The sequence below is a fragment of the Prunus dulcis genome, chromosome 2, assembly GCF_902201215.1.
Source record: "Prunus dulcis chromosome 2, ALMONDv2, whole genome shotgun sequence".
NCBI lineage: Eukaryota > Viridiplantae > Streptophyta > Magnoliopsida > Rosales > Rosaceae > Prunus > Prunus dulcis.
This window is the reverse complement of record NC_047651.1, coordinates 9,185,978-9,202,225: the sequence shown is the minus strand read 5'-3', so window position 1 is coordinate 9,202,225 and position 16,248 is coordinate 9,185,978. Positions and strand designations below refer to the sequence as shown.

The following is a 16,248-nucleotide window of genomic DNA, read 5'->3' as shown; positions in this document are numbered from 1 at the left end:
GTTCATTGCATGCGCCAACATTAAAAAAATTTAAACTCCAACGCTGATGTCATCTCTTGCCCTCGGGTTGGAGCTCGGACTAACTCAGTTTATTGGGCCCCACTCCTTACCTTGGCAGATCTTTGCTGCTGAAAATACCATTTTGGGTTTGCTCCCCTCAGCCCTCCCCTTGGGCCCTTTGCTGAAAATGCTCTAATATTGGAGTAGTCACTCCAAAAGTGGCTAGCTAAACGAATTCATATAATTTGTAGAGAAAAAAAAAAAAAAAAAAAACGAAAAAAAACAAGGGAAAAGGCCACGTGGTACGTGAGAAAGAACATCCCACCCACCCGCAAAAACACGCCATCCATCGTCAAACTCAAACCCTATCTCTCTTCCTCTTTAAATCCCATTCATTCTCTTTCTGTCTGATTTTTTTCTCTCTCTTCGTTCTCATCCCGAAACCCTAGAATAACCCCCAAATTCACATGAAATCCAAACCCCAAAATCTCGTTGGGGTTTCAGTCTCAGAGGACACATACGTCCTTTGATGAATTGTTCGCCAACTATCCTCAAACCCTAGCCTCGACTTTTGCCCTTTGCTTTCGATTGCGTATTCGTACGTATATTGGGACAGAGAGAGAAAGAGGGAGGAGGGATCGTTTGGCTATGGAGGGCTCTGTGGTGGAGGATCTCGGAGCCCCAGAGTCATGGGAGGTCGCCGGTTTGGACGAGGCCATGAACCGCCTTATGCTTTCCTCCAACAAAGACTCCAAGCCCCAAGACCTCAACGATGTCTCGCCTTTGGTTTCCTCGGCTTCTGATGCTTCTGATAAGTTTTCCGAGGATGCCCTCAATCAAGTCGACCAATTCCTTCGCGAGGCCTTGCAAAACCCTAGAGAGCGCCTGTCAAGTAAGCTTCACATAAGTATTAGGTAGTTTGAGATATGTGTTTTTGTTCCTATAATTGCCTACACCGACCAAAAAAGTCACTTTCATGTTTTGACCGTCAGATTATTCTTAAGCTTGTTCAAAAGTGAAGCGGAAACTGAATCAAAATTAGGTTAATTTGGTTTAGTATGTTTGTCTTTGGATGGGTTGTGTGCAACTGGTTTATTATGTCATTTTCGTTGACCTTCAAATGTTCTCTATTGGAAGGTATGCCCTTTTATGGGGTGCATTATTCATGAATGAATAACAGAAATCAAGACACATGCAAAAGTAATAAGCTACTGGATGAACACTTCCATTCAAATTTTGAGCTGATTTCGTTAGAGGGCTTTATTACCTCCGGAAAGTAAGAAAAATGAAGATCACATGATATAACATCTCTTCCAGTTCGTGACTAAATGACTCTCCTTCATTATTTTTGGATGTTTTAATGTACATGCGCATCAAAACAGACTCAGGAGTTCCTTCAGTTTTCTATTTTTAGATTCTGTAGGGTGTAGTAGCTTTGACAGTACAAAACCTAATTGCAAATCCCTAATTGATAATTCATAACACTGAATTGAAAATCCCTAATTTATACTTCATGAACCTTAAAAAAATCCCCAAATTTCAGTAACAACAAATTGAGGAAAGAAATTTTTAAGATTCCACCAATAAAATAATTTTTTTTTTGGTAACATTCCACCAATAAAATATGACCCACCAAGAAAATTGTACATGTTAAAGGGCTGATGCATGAAGTGGGGTAGGCTGTACAATGGGCTACATGTGACTTTGGGCTGAAAAATAATAAAAGCCACCTGGGCTATAGCCCAGGTCAGCCTATGGTTGGGTCCGTCCCTGTTGACGGTGAAAGAGTGTGATTACCTGTTATACATTATCAAATTGCATTGCAGTATTTGACATGAATTTATGTGGAATAAAGGGAGAAATGGGTGTATGTTCAGGGTTGAAGGATGGTTTGTTGTTGTGATAGAAATAAAATCTTGCACTCACCTGTAAAAAAATGTGAGGTTGGAACTTCTAACAGTGTGGTTGATGAACTAGATGTAAACCTTATTTCTTGGTATCTTTAGAAACAATTATCTTAGAAGCCCATATGTACGACATCACTCTTTCATGGAGTTCTCAATGTAAAATATTAGTATGTACTCATCTAAAGATCACCCCTCCCTCCTGGCTCTCGAGATTCTCCTGCTATATGTTTGTCTAACAGTACAACTACACTTTCTTGTACTAAACTATGGATGGAAAATGTTCCTTGATACTTTTAAATCATGATTAAGCACAAGATGCAGAGTAAAGCCTGAATGTGATACACTATTTTACAAGAAATGAAAAAGATTGACCTAGTAGACGTTGTGATAATAATTGGCCCCTTTTTTTCTCTTTATACTTCTCATCATCCTCATCATCCTCCTCATTCATTGCTATTTTATCATAGTTGTTGTCATAATATGTTTGGTTCATGCAGTCAGGATGTGCTGTCTTGTTTGGATTTATCTCTTCATAATAATGAACTTCATAGATATCTTCTTGTGCAGTTTTACGGATGGAGCAAGATGTTGAGAAGTTTATCCGTGATCCTATTCAGCAGCAGCTAGAGTTTCAGCAGTTGCCCACTTCTTATTTACGATTGGCTGCACACCGTGTGGCTCAGCATTATTCACTTCAGTCAATGGTTTTATTAGATAATAATTTACCTGATGGCTCTGGTTCCAGAATTATTGTCCGTAAAACTTCTGAGTGTCGACTCCCTCAGATTCGCCTTGCAGACATACCTGTTAGTTTACCATCAGAAGATGGTGGTGTTACTAAGGTTGCAATAAAACAGAGGCCACAGAAACGGTCACAGACTGCCAACAATGCAAATTCAAATTCGGCAAAAGCAAACAGTTCCAAAACTGTTGAAGAACGGAAAGAAGAGTATAACAGGGCTCGCGCACGAATATTTAATTCAAGTATTAATATGAGTGGCAGTTCAAGTGGGAAATCAGAAAGTGAACCAAGAATGCAGGATACTCCACAACATGTTCCCTTGGTGATGCCAAAGGTGGAAGATAAGTCAAGTGTTTCTGATTTACATTCTGGTAGGGGTTTAATTGAGTCCTCAACAAGTAGCAGTAGAACAGCTAGAAGTAGGCCAGAGAAGGAGCCAGTTGGGCGGTACAAACCAAATAATAGGGTAGCTATATTTAGGGATCGTGAGATTGATCGGAAGGACCCTGATTATGACCGGAGCTATGACAGGTATGGTATACATTGTCTGTATCAGCTTTTTTTTCACCTCTCCCAGTTGTCTCTTTGGAAGGGGTCATGGCAGGAACATTGTTAATTTTTTTTCCTTGGGAAGATGTCTGTTTAATCTAAGAAAATTGTTTGGAGTCAAGATCTCATCTCATAATTGTTTTCGCAGTTGGATGGCCCCATTCAGTTTTTCTATTTACTTAAGCTAATGCCTTTCTCTTCGTTTGACATGGTTTTCTCTTTGTCTTTGTGGTAAACAAAAGAAAATAAGATAATATGATAATCTTATCCATGCAAAAAATAATTTTTTACCAACATTGTAATTGTTGTCGGTATTGAAGCCTGTCCTTTCATCCATATGGTGACCATTATTTTTTTGTCTTTGGAGGCAAACTCTTGTTTCATAATTTTTATTGTGGTCAGGTGGTCCAGTTAAGTTTTGCTGTTTACTTAAGCTACCACCTTTCTTTTCTTTTGACATGATTTTCTTGTTTTTAAAAAAAGATAATGAGATTATCTTATCCATTCGTGGAAAAATTGGTTCCTTATGAACATTGTTATTGTTGTCAATATTGGAGTCTGTCCTTTCATCCATAGGGTGACCTCTGGTGTTTGTGGACAATCTGCCACTACATGTTTCAAACTTCTAAATATGCTTTCTGATATTTTCCCCTCTCTACTTTTTTTATCCATCACCAGCCATAATGATAATGAATGCTATAATTTGATAGAAGCCAACAAAATAAGAACTTAAGGGTAGAATGTTGTTGTCTATCAAGTTTTCCATGTAGCCCAGACTAGAAAATTGTTCTGGAGCATGCATTGTTGTATAGCTCCAAGTGTACTTAATTTTGTTATTTTATAGTTAGCTAAAGTTTTATGGTCTGGTGGATCAGGACAAGAATGAATCCGGTAATAAAATATTTTTTCAGGTACATGCAAAGATTCGATCCTGGGTTTGGATTCACTGGTGGACCGTATACCATCCAGCCTATGTATACACCTGCATTGAACTACAACACCGAATTTCCTCAACTTGGTGCTGCTCATAGGCCTCAGATTTCTACTGAACATCAGCCTCGGCCTCTTCCACAACACTTACCTGGGCCTTGGGTTGCACCATCAGTCCCTGCAGGAATTGGTTATGGTCATCCAGAGAATATAATCACACCATTTAATGCGAATCATGTTGGTGCGCGATCTACATCTGGCATATATCTGCATTCATCCCAGTATCCTTGTCAGCGCCCTGGAATGCCCTTTCTCCATCCTCATGAACACATTCACCAACCTTTTTCACAGGTGTGGCGATTTAACAGCTATCTTCTCTAGTGTTTTAGTAATCTTGTTAATTTGTTGTTGAAGATGTTATCTCCTTTTTTTTTTTTTTAAACGCGGAATGTGAGACTTCTGATCACTTTTTCTTGAGGAAGGGGGACCATATCCTTTTTTTCTTATAAATGTTTTGAACTTTAATGTATAGTGCTAATGGATTCCTTTTGTGGTCTTTACCTCGAATTTCAGTCCATATTATGATTTTTTTAATACCACCTTGCTTATTATCAGCCATCGAAGTAGCCTCAGCCTTATCATCAATTTTTATTTTTATTTTCTCCTAAAATTCTAGTGTACGAAAAGAAAAAGATGTTTTTTTCATTGCTTCCCTTGAATAACCTTTGGCATAAAACTGATGACGTTTTCTTTTAATTTTAAATATTTTTTTTTCTCCTCCTGCTAATCTTGGAAAAGAATCATCTAAAGTAGAACAACAGATATGCATATAAAATTGCAATTTCAGTGCAGTGATTCTAATATAAAAAACCCTGTTGATGAATAAAAAATTGTGCAGAGTTTTTACTTATTCGTAAAATGCTTCTTAAGTAGCAGGTTCCACATATTTTGACTGCTTGTAATATGATGCTTGTTTTTCTACAGTCTCATCAACAGCAACCTGATGCAAGTTTTGGGTTAGCCCGGCCCCGGTGAGGGGCAGGGGCCGTGCCTGCACCCTGCCTGCTCAGAGTCGAGCATAAAGTGTGATGGGCTGTGAGAGCCGCACATATTTCAGTTGGCAGGAGTGCAGGCATAGAGAACCAAGGTGGGCTTGAGTGGATGGATCAATTCTATGGACAACTGCATCATCCATTCCCCCCTTCCTTGGTTGCAATGGAAGCTTCTCCCATCCATGATGAATGATGAAGAAGCTCTACGTGTTTGGAAATATATCTAAATCAGCTCTTTTGAGAGCTTTGTTTACCCCTTATGATGACGAAGATGATGATCTAGAAGAATTTAAACAGAGCTGGGAAAGTATGTGCTCTGCTTGGATGAAGGTATGTTCTCAGGACACGCATGAGTGCATTTATATATGGACACACAAACACAAATTCACACGTGTTCATCCACCACCCAGAATGGTTTTTTATTGAAGATCCAACTTGAACACTTGCATCATCTTATGAAAAGCCTTGAGTACTTGCATCGACGATGAGATGCGCTGTAGGGGACAGTGTAGGATGATCTGATCTTGCAGTTGATATGCCAGTTTCCAACTTCTCCTTGGATAGACTTTTGTGTATATATATTCATTAAATAGAAGTATGAACAAATCGCTTTGGATTTTGTTTTGCAGGCTTTGGTAGTTTGTTTAGAGAGTAAGCAGCACAACAAAGAGCCAGAGGGAGTGCGAATAGGAAGATAAAGCTATTTGTATGCTTTTGGGAGCTTTGGTCTGCATCCAGGTTGTTCTGACAAAAGATCTGATAGTTTACTTCTGAAGCTTTACTAGAACAATCTGCAGAAAAAATTAAAAAAAAGGTCATTCTGCATCATGTATCATATAAACACTTTGGTCTGCATTTATTTATTTTTATGACCACCTTTGTTTTATTTGAATGCGATAATTATCTGTTGTAGCAATTCTAAAACCCTCGCCAGGTGTATGAGTCGTTAAATTCTGCAATCTAGACATGTTATTTTTTTCAGGCTGCATCCAATGATGTCGCATGAATCTAAAAAGTATTTGGTTGACTGCCAATTTTTTTTTCATTTTGGTGTGGTGTTCTTTTCCGGACAAGTATTTCGGGTTCGGACACTAGATGCGCCCGAGAAAGTAGGTCAGAATTCACTATTGGGGTGTAGCTACAGGGGCTTGTAAGATGTTTGTCAAAAGTCAAAGAAGGTTGCTTTATTTCCCGTATGCAAATTCACTGCTCTCTTTTTTGGTCGAAAGCTCACTGCCCTCTAAAGAGTCACAAATGATGCTTTTACAATACTTTTTTCCAAAGCTTGTAGTGCATTAATTTGTAGTTTAAACATAACCAGTTACTCGAATTTTAGTACAAATAATTAAGGGGTCGGATTAACAAAAATATATTATTAAATAATCCAATTCAGGTAGTTTTTAGGCCACTATACATTTGACTAGGAAGCCATATGATTCAGCTCGCCAAATGGGTCCGTACCATAATTCTTTCCTCAGGTAGCCACTCCGCAACACGTGCATAAGCATGGTGTTGAGGCTGCATCATTGTCATGCGTCTTTGTTTTGTTGTCTTAGACCATGTCTTCTATTGTTCGCAAATCTCACATTTTTCTCCTCCTTGTCCCTCAAGGAACTTCCTATTAACAAGTCATCCTCACGTGCAATGCTCAACTCTTCTACGTGAAAAACACCAACAACTTTATCAAAGGTACCCTTTCAATTTCCAAAACATGAAAATGGTAGACAAAGGGGCTTTGCAGATGGGTGTTTCTTGTTTTCAAGTCGGTATAGTTTCCTGGGTGCTTGTTTTGTTCCCTATATGGGAAGATGTAGTATTTATATATCCAATTGAAATTAAGTTCCTCACTCTGTTTCTCCAACAACATTATTTCATTTAATCCAACAATTTGGTATGGAGAAGCTGAACTCGCAGATACATTTGCAAAACTGTTATATAATCCGACAAAATGAAATGCTAAGGAAGAAAGCTCAAGTGCTCAACCAGGAGAATCAGGCTTTGTTATCTGAGCTGAAGCAAAAACTCTCCAAGGCCGACACAAAGCTAAGAGGTAGTCCTGACATTGATGTTAGTTCTGCTTCCTCCTCAGATTCCATCAGTTCCAGTAAACTGTAATTGAACAGACACAACCTCCATGTGCCCCAACTGTCTTGCTAGACTTTCGCGTCAACGAAGTTCTTGTTACCTTTCAACCGGAAAAAAAAAAAAAAAAAAAAAAAGGTTCATTGTTCTTGCCAAAATCCAGCCTTGAACAAATTTTCCTATTGCAGGGAAAAACTATGTGATGAATAATAAGATTCTTGAATGTAAGGAATTATTTAAAATCTCTCTCTCTCTCTCTCTCTCTCTCTCTCTCTCTCTCTCACACACACACACACACACACACACACACACACACTCACTCATACACACGCATAATAAATAATAAATTCAGACAAGGCTACAAAGGCAACTTACGAATCTACATTCAGCTTCTTGTCTATGCTTGAGAAAGCTTGGTAGAATGCCTTGAAGTGCTTGTAAGCAATGTCTATATCTTCCTTCCCACATATCTCTCTAACACTGCAGTTAACGATGGAAGTAAAGAAAGGCAGCAGTGATGATTCATTTCAACATACCAGGTTGGAGAGAACAGCATTTTATCAGAGAGTAACCAAAAATGATGGCAATCCTTTTTATTTATTATTTTTAATGTTTCTTTTCTTTTTCTTTTCCCAAAAAGCGGTTCTGACAGGAAGAATTAAGCCAATTGATTCTCTCACAAGATCAATTGACTCTTCTTAAAATGAAATCAACAGAATCACAATATCACAACATGGAAATGCTTTCTTTATCATTTTCCTCTCTTTTTACTCAAACAATATCCTGTCTTCTTCCTGACATCGTCTCATCGTAAAACAAATTTTCAGCTCATCAGAATAACAGCCACAAAAAATAGAACTAAATACTTAATGCAGTGAACAAGGTTACCTGCCACTAGAAAACCAATAGCATGAAAAGCAGAAATTGGAAAAAATAAAAAATAAAAAATAAGATCCAGAATAAGTAGACAAATTAACCCAAAAATTGCATGGCCTTGACAGCTTTTCTCCTAGTATATTTAGAGATGAAAGACTCTAAAAGGTGTATTCAGTTGGCGGCATATCCTTCTAACGCAGGACTAGGAGTTTGTGTGTGCGCAGCTACTAACACTAAAATGTTGTATTCTCTAGAAAGAAATAATTATTACTCCTCTATGTATACATCCATAAGGATTATCTGAAATTTTAAAATTCAGACATTTAATATTAACGTATCTTTTATTGAAAAATATCAGTTACATATAAAGGAGCGCTCAAATACTTTAACCTATCTTGGTGGAAAATATCAAAATGCTTAAAGATTTAATCATTCTTATGACGATAGTTAATCAATAATATTTATTCACTTTACTAGTTTAGTGGCTCAATTTCATTTTGTTTGGAGGAAAGGCTCACTATAGTTAGCTTGTTAATAATTTAACCCAACCCCAGATGCAAGACTGAATGTACTAACTCCCACCCAATGGTAGTGTCTACTCATCACAAAATATCGTGATCAATAATACTAGTCACCAAAACCTTTCCTACACATAGATAGTTGTTACTCCCCACCCAGTGGTATCCGCCCATTAAGAAATATAATCCAATTATTTCTTAAAGCCAATTATTATGATCAATAATACTAGAGTCGCCAACCACCACATGATGTGGCAGATTACATGACAGTATCATAGAAATAAATGAAGTCCAGTCCAGAGTGAGATCACAAAAATTACAAAATGAAAATATTTATACCAAAAATAAAAATGAAAAATGAAACACAAAAATAGCAGTTGGTTTAAAAATATTCGAGATCTATTTTAATGTGACACATCAATTTATTGTGATACCTGTGCATAGAAAGTTGAGGGATGCCACAATCAACAGTACGAATACCAGCCCCTGAAGCTAGTATGGGACCTATGGTAGATCCGCATCCCATATCATTTCTCACCACAAATTCCTAATCAGAAATAATCAAATAGGTAAAAAGTGATGAGCTAAATTACAGTTATCTGAGGTAGAGATTGTAGAAAAAGAATCAACCACTCAATATTCTTTATTTAGGTAAAAAAGTGATGAGCTCAAATATAGTCATTTGCTGCCACTTGTTGACCTCATCCCGAAATGCTTTAAATGACTTCCAAAACAGGACTGATTTATCCTTAGAGTGACATTCCTCATCATCGAGGTCGTTCTATAGTATCTCATCCACAAAGGAGACACTAAATTAAAGGGAGGAGGAGTGGGGTTTTTAATATAGAAAAGAAAGTCACTAGTGACCTTCAGAGTTTCTTTGCAATATGGATTTCAATTTTTGCTGTAATAGGTCAGCAACATTTGAATATACTTTTAGAAAGTAATCTTTTTTTTGGGGGGGGGGGGGGGCGGCGGCGGCGGCTAGTAATAAACGAAAAGAAAGAAATTACTCACTAACAGTGAATACCTGACTTATTTAATGCAAGATTGTTAAAGGGGTAACCAAACTGGGTTGGCCAATAGTGAATACCTGAGTTGGAAGGTTGTGGATTTTGCCAATTTCTTTGAAAAGAAAAGATGTAACTCCACTAGTAGCATAGCGCTGGTTTGCATTATGCTTGATAACGAGTCCCTTTTGCATTTCTGGTCGATGGTATTCTTCATGTTTGTCCATGAAATTTGGGTGTACACCATGAGCCATGTCTGCTGACACTATTAAGAGAAAGCATCCAAAATACACACTCAGAATGTAGAAATTGAACGAAGTAAGTTATATGCCCGTCACAAAAGAATAAAATGAGCTATATAACAGTCTATCAAAACTTCTCTGCAGTTTGTTAAATTGTACTGGTGTCAGGACCAACACTAATGTCTTGGCCTGCTCATAAATTTATGGGGTTTCATCAGCAATGGCCCTTGAACTTTTGGGCTTTCATCAAAGTGGTAACCCAACTTTAATTAATGTGGTCCTCGTCCTTTCCCTATGTGCATTAGTTTGGTACCTCTGGTAGAATCTGTTTTGAGTACAAATTCAGTTTCCAGGGATAACTCAATTAAAGTAGAAAATAAAAGAATGTACAATACGTATGTATTGTCTCAACTATTCCCAGCTTCACTGTCTCGGGTTTCCATTTGAATGGAAGGATTTAAAATGAGAGATTTGGATTTGAATTTTTAGTGTAAATTGTGAACTGGACTTTAGAAAAATTAATTCCTTATGTCAATCAAATACAAATTTGATTGTCTTAGAAAAGGTGGGATTTGAAAATAAATTTTTCAATTGAATATTTGAAACCTTTCCCATCAATAAATAAACAAATTTATGTGTGGTTTATGAAGATAGGAAATTCATACTGCTAAAGGCCAACTAACCAATTTACAATCAAACCCAAATCCTATTTTTAAATTCTTCCATTAAAATGGACCAAACTGTAGTATATCATGGTATAGTTCTAAATAATAGGTCAAAAACTTCCTAGAATGAAATTATGTACCCTAACTTGGGGTACATTTATTTTCAGGCATGTGACTGGAAAAGTTGATGACATTTGTTAATACCAACAATAGTACATGGGGATAGAATTGTAGTGTGTACACCTTTTTCAACAATTTAACATACATAAAGCTAAACAAAAAAAATCTAACATAATGACAAAAAGAGAATTATAAAAAGTCCTGCAGGAAAAAAAAAAAAATTAAGGTGCAGATCATACCAAGAAATGATTTGCGAATTGCACGCTCAAAAGCATCTTCACCAACATATTTGTCAGCTAAGCAACTAATTATACGTCTCATAGCCTGAAACATAGTTGGAGCACCAGCCCCCTGAATTGAGCCGGAACCAACCTAAACAATAAGAGTTAGAGATAACATCTGTGAACTGGTAAAAAAGGCAAGAGATAATGCACATGTAACACTACTATCATTTATAAGCAAAATGAGTAGCAAGAGGATGTGCCTTGTAGAAATAAGAACTAACAAATCGAAAGACATCTGACAGACAGTGATAACTGGTTTTATTAATAACATGTTCGTTAAAAACTAAAAATTCCATAGCAAACTCATGTATTTAAAAAATAATAACATAAAGTGAAAAATAACTTAAAACATGGACCTCTACACACAGAGAAAAAGTAAATATCCGCTTTCCAGATAGTGTAGCATTTGTGTTCATGACTGACACTTTGAAAATGTGGGGTCTGTACTTGTCACATCATCAGTTAACGGCCAATTTGGCAGATTTGTAACGGAACATGGCAACGAAATCATAATTTCAGGTCTAACATTGCAACGTGTTAAAGATGAGGTATGAATTGACAAAGGGTGCAGACTTGGACGGGGTAAAGTGTAATTGGCCCTATGTGTATAATCCTTCAAGTAATTTTAGAGTTCATCACAAGTGATTAAGTGATTAACTAGATTCTCATAAGATAGAGAATTTGTGAGGCACAGAAACTATCCTTAGAGACACATGAATCTGAATCTAGCATAACAAGAAAATTACTAAGATGAGGATAAAGGAAACTTCATGCTGTGAGAACCTGTGAACAATGAAATACCTCTTCATTGTCAAATAAGGCAACCATCCGTATAGCCTGTTCACTTGATAAATCACCAGGTGATTTACATGAATCAATGAGAGCCCTTAGCGCGCAATAACTTGAGGCAAGATTATCTAACCTTCCTGAAAAAATAAATTCATCGTTTCCACCTCCAAGGCAGCTAGGTTGTGTATCACAAACATTCAGCTCAATACTCACTATGTCGTCAATGTTAGATTCGAGCTCATCTGAGAGAGCCTGAAAATCATAGTTGTGTGTATTAGTTCAATGAAAATGTATTTGATACCTAAACTACTTCACAAAACTCAAATTAGTGCACCAAATGAAGAAGTTGGAGTTTTAAGTTAAAGTTAGTGCTAGATATAAGAGTTCACAAGTGCACAAGTCCAACACTATAGATCTGTGATATAAGTCAAACATAAAAACTGGACCATTCTGACCATTTGATATGGGAATGCCCACATAATATATCCAACGTAATAAAATCACATCACTTACGTTTCTTTATAGAACTACCATTTTTATATAGTCTCATGGTATTACCATTTCTGTAGAGTTTAGAGAATGATATGGATTGAATGCTTTAACTTAAAATGACAACAAATTTTTGGGCCTCTTAAAGTCGTAAAAAGGATACATAGAAGAGGCATTCTCATTTCTAACACCGGTGACATTATTATGAATATAGTAATTTTCTTGCTTTGCTGTATGGTCCACTACGCTGATGTAACGCCCAAAACAATTCCACTCAAACTGTTAGGTTGTTTATCTTGGTCAAAACTCAACAATCAAACATGAAAGCCTTGTCCTTGTCCAGCTATGACGATGGCAATTCCGAATTAAAGCCGAAGCAAATTTCAAATACTCAAGATGTATCTCTCCTAACCCACAAAATCTTTGTGGGTTCTTGAGAAGTTGGGTCAACCAACCACCGCCGTCTCTGATAGGCTCCCATGCCCCCCTATTCATTAGTTCAATTTTGTATGGGTTAGGAGCTGTGTCCTAGGCTTGCGTTGAGATCCATCTTTGTTTGTATTCCCACAAGCACTGATAATGTACAACTCTTACAAACAATGCAGTACCTTTCACTTTTTATTTATTATAATGTTCAAAAGACATTTCTTGAATTTTGTGAAACAATATGCTTCTAGTATTTTAGAGTGACATGAATAAACTTTTTTTATTTTCAAAACATAGTCACATTACAAAAGATCATGGAAAGTGCAAGCTCGCATATCACACCATACCAGAAACACACAAAGATCTGATATCCCAGCCTATACTTTTGAAAGATACCTTTAAGTTTTTACCAACTAATTTTGGAAAACCAAACAGATACCTGCATGAGCAATGGATGATGAGCTGCTTTTGACGATGTTGTGGTACTTTTCTCTTTTGTCTCCACAGATGCTTCTTCTAGTTTCGATGCCAGTAATGGAATTAGTTGAGTCTCTACATTTGGTTTAAATCCATCCTTGTTCACTGTGCTAAACCAGCACACAAAAAACAAAAAGATAATATGAGGGATCACCTACTACTTATAAATCACAACACCATGACTACTCACAAACTTTGGCTTGGAGAAAACAGTGTCGGGAACTGGAGTTTTACTATATGCCTCATGCTAAATTTTAGCTTGATTGCACTGTATATTTTAATTATTGCTTCCTTTAAAAAAGAAAACGGATATAATTTTACCTCTTAAAGAAATATTGGAATGTACTTTCTAGGCCTTTTGACTATCACACAATAATATTTTAGGGTTTAGGGATGCTATCATCTATAATCCTCAATGAATGAGGTCTTCACCATTCACATACAGTGGTCACATATTCTTAAAGATGGTTAAAAATAAAATAAACTGAAAAAAACTGCAGATTATAGAAGACGTTTGCTAACCGGTCAAGGTGAATGGCCAGTGTTGGTATTCGTAACAGAGGTCTCTTCACTTTGACAAGCTTATGCACAAAGGAACCGTTGCTGCCTCTCAATATGACCCTGCCTGCTACGCTTAGGTCTCTATCAAACCAAGTATGCCATAAACCACTTCCATATGTCTGCACATTGATCATTAGGTATCCAGACTTGGATGATGCAGATCTTGGTTTTAATTTTAGACATGGACTGTCTGTGTGTGCAGCAATCACATGGAAACCATTACCAACAGTATACCTGAAAAACTAAGAAAAAGTTTTGATTAATTAAGTGCTAATCATGTAGAACTAGAAAACTAAATGTAACAATAACAAAGAAAAAACAAAAAAAACAAAAAAAGCGCGACTTCAGTTGTATACGAAGCAGTAAACAAGTTAGAAAGTATAACATGATAAACTAGAAAAAAATATGATGGAAAAGTACTAACCTAGGGAGATTAAGAAAATAGCAAGCAGTGGACATAGATTATATCATTGTAAGGACAATTCAATGAGCGACGTGATCGACAAACTATGTTACAAGAAAATGAGGGCCATACAAGGATACAGAAGTCAACACCGATGGCTACACAATTTACAAACCCACTTCACCAACTGTAATCACCAGTCACATACTCAACGAGGTTATGGGTAATGCAGATTGAATTGCTAATTATAAAGGCTAAAACCATTTTCAACCATTTAGAGAATTTATCAACTGGTAGGATTGTTTCACTCACTTCTCTCCAACAGAAAATGCAACCAAACAAGACATGTTTCGTGTAAAGAAGTAGCGTCCACCAGGCTTGAGGTCCCACTCATCATTCTCATTCAGCAAATGAAAACCAGCAGCAATTAGTTGTCTTTTCGCTTCAGCTGCAAAAAAGACCAATCCTTAATTAGAACAAAATTACGACCACACACCATAGCTCATTCAGCACCTCTTTCTTTAAAATATGAGCATTATTCAGGCTGAGAATCCGATCATTGCTAAGATTGGAATCTCGAACATAAATCTTAAAGACCGGTTTTTCTAGTCCACATCTTAGCAGTTACACATAAGATAAGGATGCTACAGAGTTTAGACTGTTCTTTTCTTCTCCTTTCCTTCCCCTAATTTTCCCAGTAACCAAACGGAGGCGTACTAACAAATTCATCAGAAAAACCAGAAATCTAAGCTAACAAATATACAAAAATTAATTAAAATACCCGTAGCATGAAAATGAGTCCAAGACTCGTTGAGGTAGTCGAGTAGATCCCCAACAATTGACGCATTTGCTCCCACCGTTGAAGCCGAGCTCTGAACCACACACATTCAGCACATTGGCATACAGATTACATCTCACATATATATCTAAAGTATTAAGAGAGAGAGAGAGAGAGAGAGAACCTCGGGGGTGTTGTGAGAATTGTTGGAGCAGAGGATTGGAGAGGTGGAGAAACTGCGAGGGCGTGAGCGAGTGAGTTGTTTGGGCTTGTGAAAGAGAATGGAACGCCTGAGGGTGAGAGGAGGGTGGTGGAGGAGTTGCAGTTGCTGCAACCGAGTAATCGCTGTCATTTCTTTCAACTGGTGGATTGTGGACACCCTCTGTCGAGTGTTTTGGAGCTTGTACAAAAAGGCATGAAAATAAGGATACCTCAAAATGAGTTAAAATTTGTAGCAAATGAACTGCAATGCAATCCCATCCAAATAGTCTTGACCAAAAAATAAATTTAAATCAATAATTCCATCCAGATAAAAAAGATTTTTTATTTTTATATAAGTGATACTTTAATCTAATCTACAGATCAGTTCAAATTTGGATGCAATGTGGACTGAATATAAACTTATTTGAAATTTGTGTGGTATATTGAATTTCAATTTGGCTTTCTAGTTTCTAATGAGAATTTTAACAGAAATTGTCAACCTTGTCAATTGAGGTAGTTCACTTGAGTTCAGGCATCTTTTGGTGATATTTTAGGGTTGGTTTGGTATCCTACTTGAATTTTGAGTTCAAAGCCACAAAACCCCATTTGGTAGGCTAATTTTTAGAAACCCAAAAAATAAATAAATTAATTAATTAAAATAAATTAAAACCTCAAAAACATAAATTGTTAAGGAGCTTGATGATTTGGATATTAAGGAAGCTACTATTAGGGAACCAGAAGAGAGAGTTCGCCAGATGCAAGAAGAGCACGAAGCTAAGAAAGCTAGTTCGCCAGATGTAGGAAGAGCACGAAACTAAGAAAGCTTCCTTCAAAGAGCAACAGATGAACCTGGAGGTTTCTTTGGATCATCAAAATGAACAAGCAGCAGAGCTTCAACAATCAAGAATTGATGCTAAAGAAGATCTACTTCCCCAGATTGGGAGCACTCGACTGTCAATGAAAGCTCAAGAGCAAGAGATTCACCAATTGATCAATGCCATGGTTTCTTTATGTAGTGAGCCCTAATAGATGAGATTGTTCTTCTCTTTTTTAGCATGGTTTTTTTTATTTTATATATATAAAGAAAATGTTCTTGTAATGTGGTCCATCCACCAAGAACCCGTAGGTAGGATTTTGTTTCAGTATT

At 36.9% G+C, this 16,248-nt stretch overlaps 2 protein-coding genes across 2 annotated transcripts; one reads left to right on the top strand and one right to left on the bottom strand.

Annotated features, from left to right (window-relative positions):
- The first annotated feature begins 242 nt into the window (after window positions 1-242).
- On the top strand, window positions 243-6,207 carry LOC117618748 (R3H domain-containing protein 2-like). Its single transcript, XM_034348469.1, has 5 exons — window positions 243-892; window positions 2,475-3,180; window positions 4,110-4,479; window positions 5,113-5,510; window positions 5,810-6,207. The coding sequence occupies exons 1-4, from the start codon at window positions 649-651 to the stop codon at window positions 5,161-5,163; spliced, it is 1,371 nt and encodes a 456-aa protein (XP_034204360.1). The 5' UTR covers window positions 243-648; the 3' UTR covers window positions 5,164-5,510; window positions 5,810-6,207.
- A 760-nt stretch (window positions 6,208-6,967) lies between these two features.
- LOC117618747 (probable aspartyl aminopeptidase) lies at window positions 6,968-15,320 on the bottom strand. The gene is made up of 11 exons (XM_034348468.1): window positions 15,085-15,320; window positions 14,904-14,994; window positions 14,435-14,570; window positions 13,681-13,953; window positions 13,121-13,268; window positions 11,779-12,018; window positions 10,933-11,065; window positions 9,750-9,931; window positions 9,091-9,203; window positions 7,638-7,742; window positions 6,968-7,365 (listed from the first exon to the last, which is right to left on the bottom strand). The coding sequence occupies exons 1-11, from the start codon at window positions 15,250-15,252 to the stop codon at window positions 7,362-7,364; spliced, it is 1,593 nt and encodes a 530-aa protein (XP_034204359.1). The 5' UTR covers window positions 15,253-15,320; the 3' UTR covers window positions 6,968-7,361.
- Between the last annotated feature and the right edge of the window lie 928 nt (window positions 15,321-16,248).

What these genes read in the sequence shown, in the direction of transcription:
- LOC117618748 (XM_034348469.1), top strand. Translation starts at nt 649, where the DNA reads ATGGAGGGCTCTGTGGTGGAGGATCTCGGAGCCCCAGAGTCATGGGAG. An exon ending in CCCTAGAGAGCGCCTGTCAA is followed by an intron (nt 893 to 2,474) that starts GTAAGCTTCACA and finishes CTTCTTGTGCAG; the next exon opens with TTTTACGGATGGAGCAAGAT. An exon ending in TTCACCAACCTTTTTCACAG is followed by an intron (nt 4,480 to 5,112) that starts GTGTGGCGATTT and finishes GTTTTTCTACAG; the next exon opens with TCTCATCAACAGCAACCTGA.
- LOC117618747 (XM_034348468.1), bottom strand. Translation starts at nt 15,252, where the DNA reads ATGACAGCGATTACTCGGTTGCAGCAACTGCAACTCCTCCACCACCCT. An exon ending in CCTTATTTGACAATGAAGAG is followed by an intron (nt 11,066 to 11,778) that starts GTATTTCATTGT and finishes CTTATTGTTTAG; the next exon opens with GTTGGTTCCGGCTCAATTCA. An exon ending in TCCACAACCTTCCAACTCAG is followed by an intron (nt 9,204 to 9,749) that starts GTATTCACTATT and finishes ATTTCTGATTAG; the next exon opens with GAATTTGTGGTGAGAAATGA.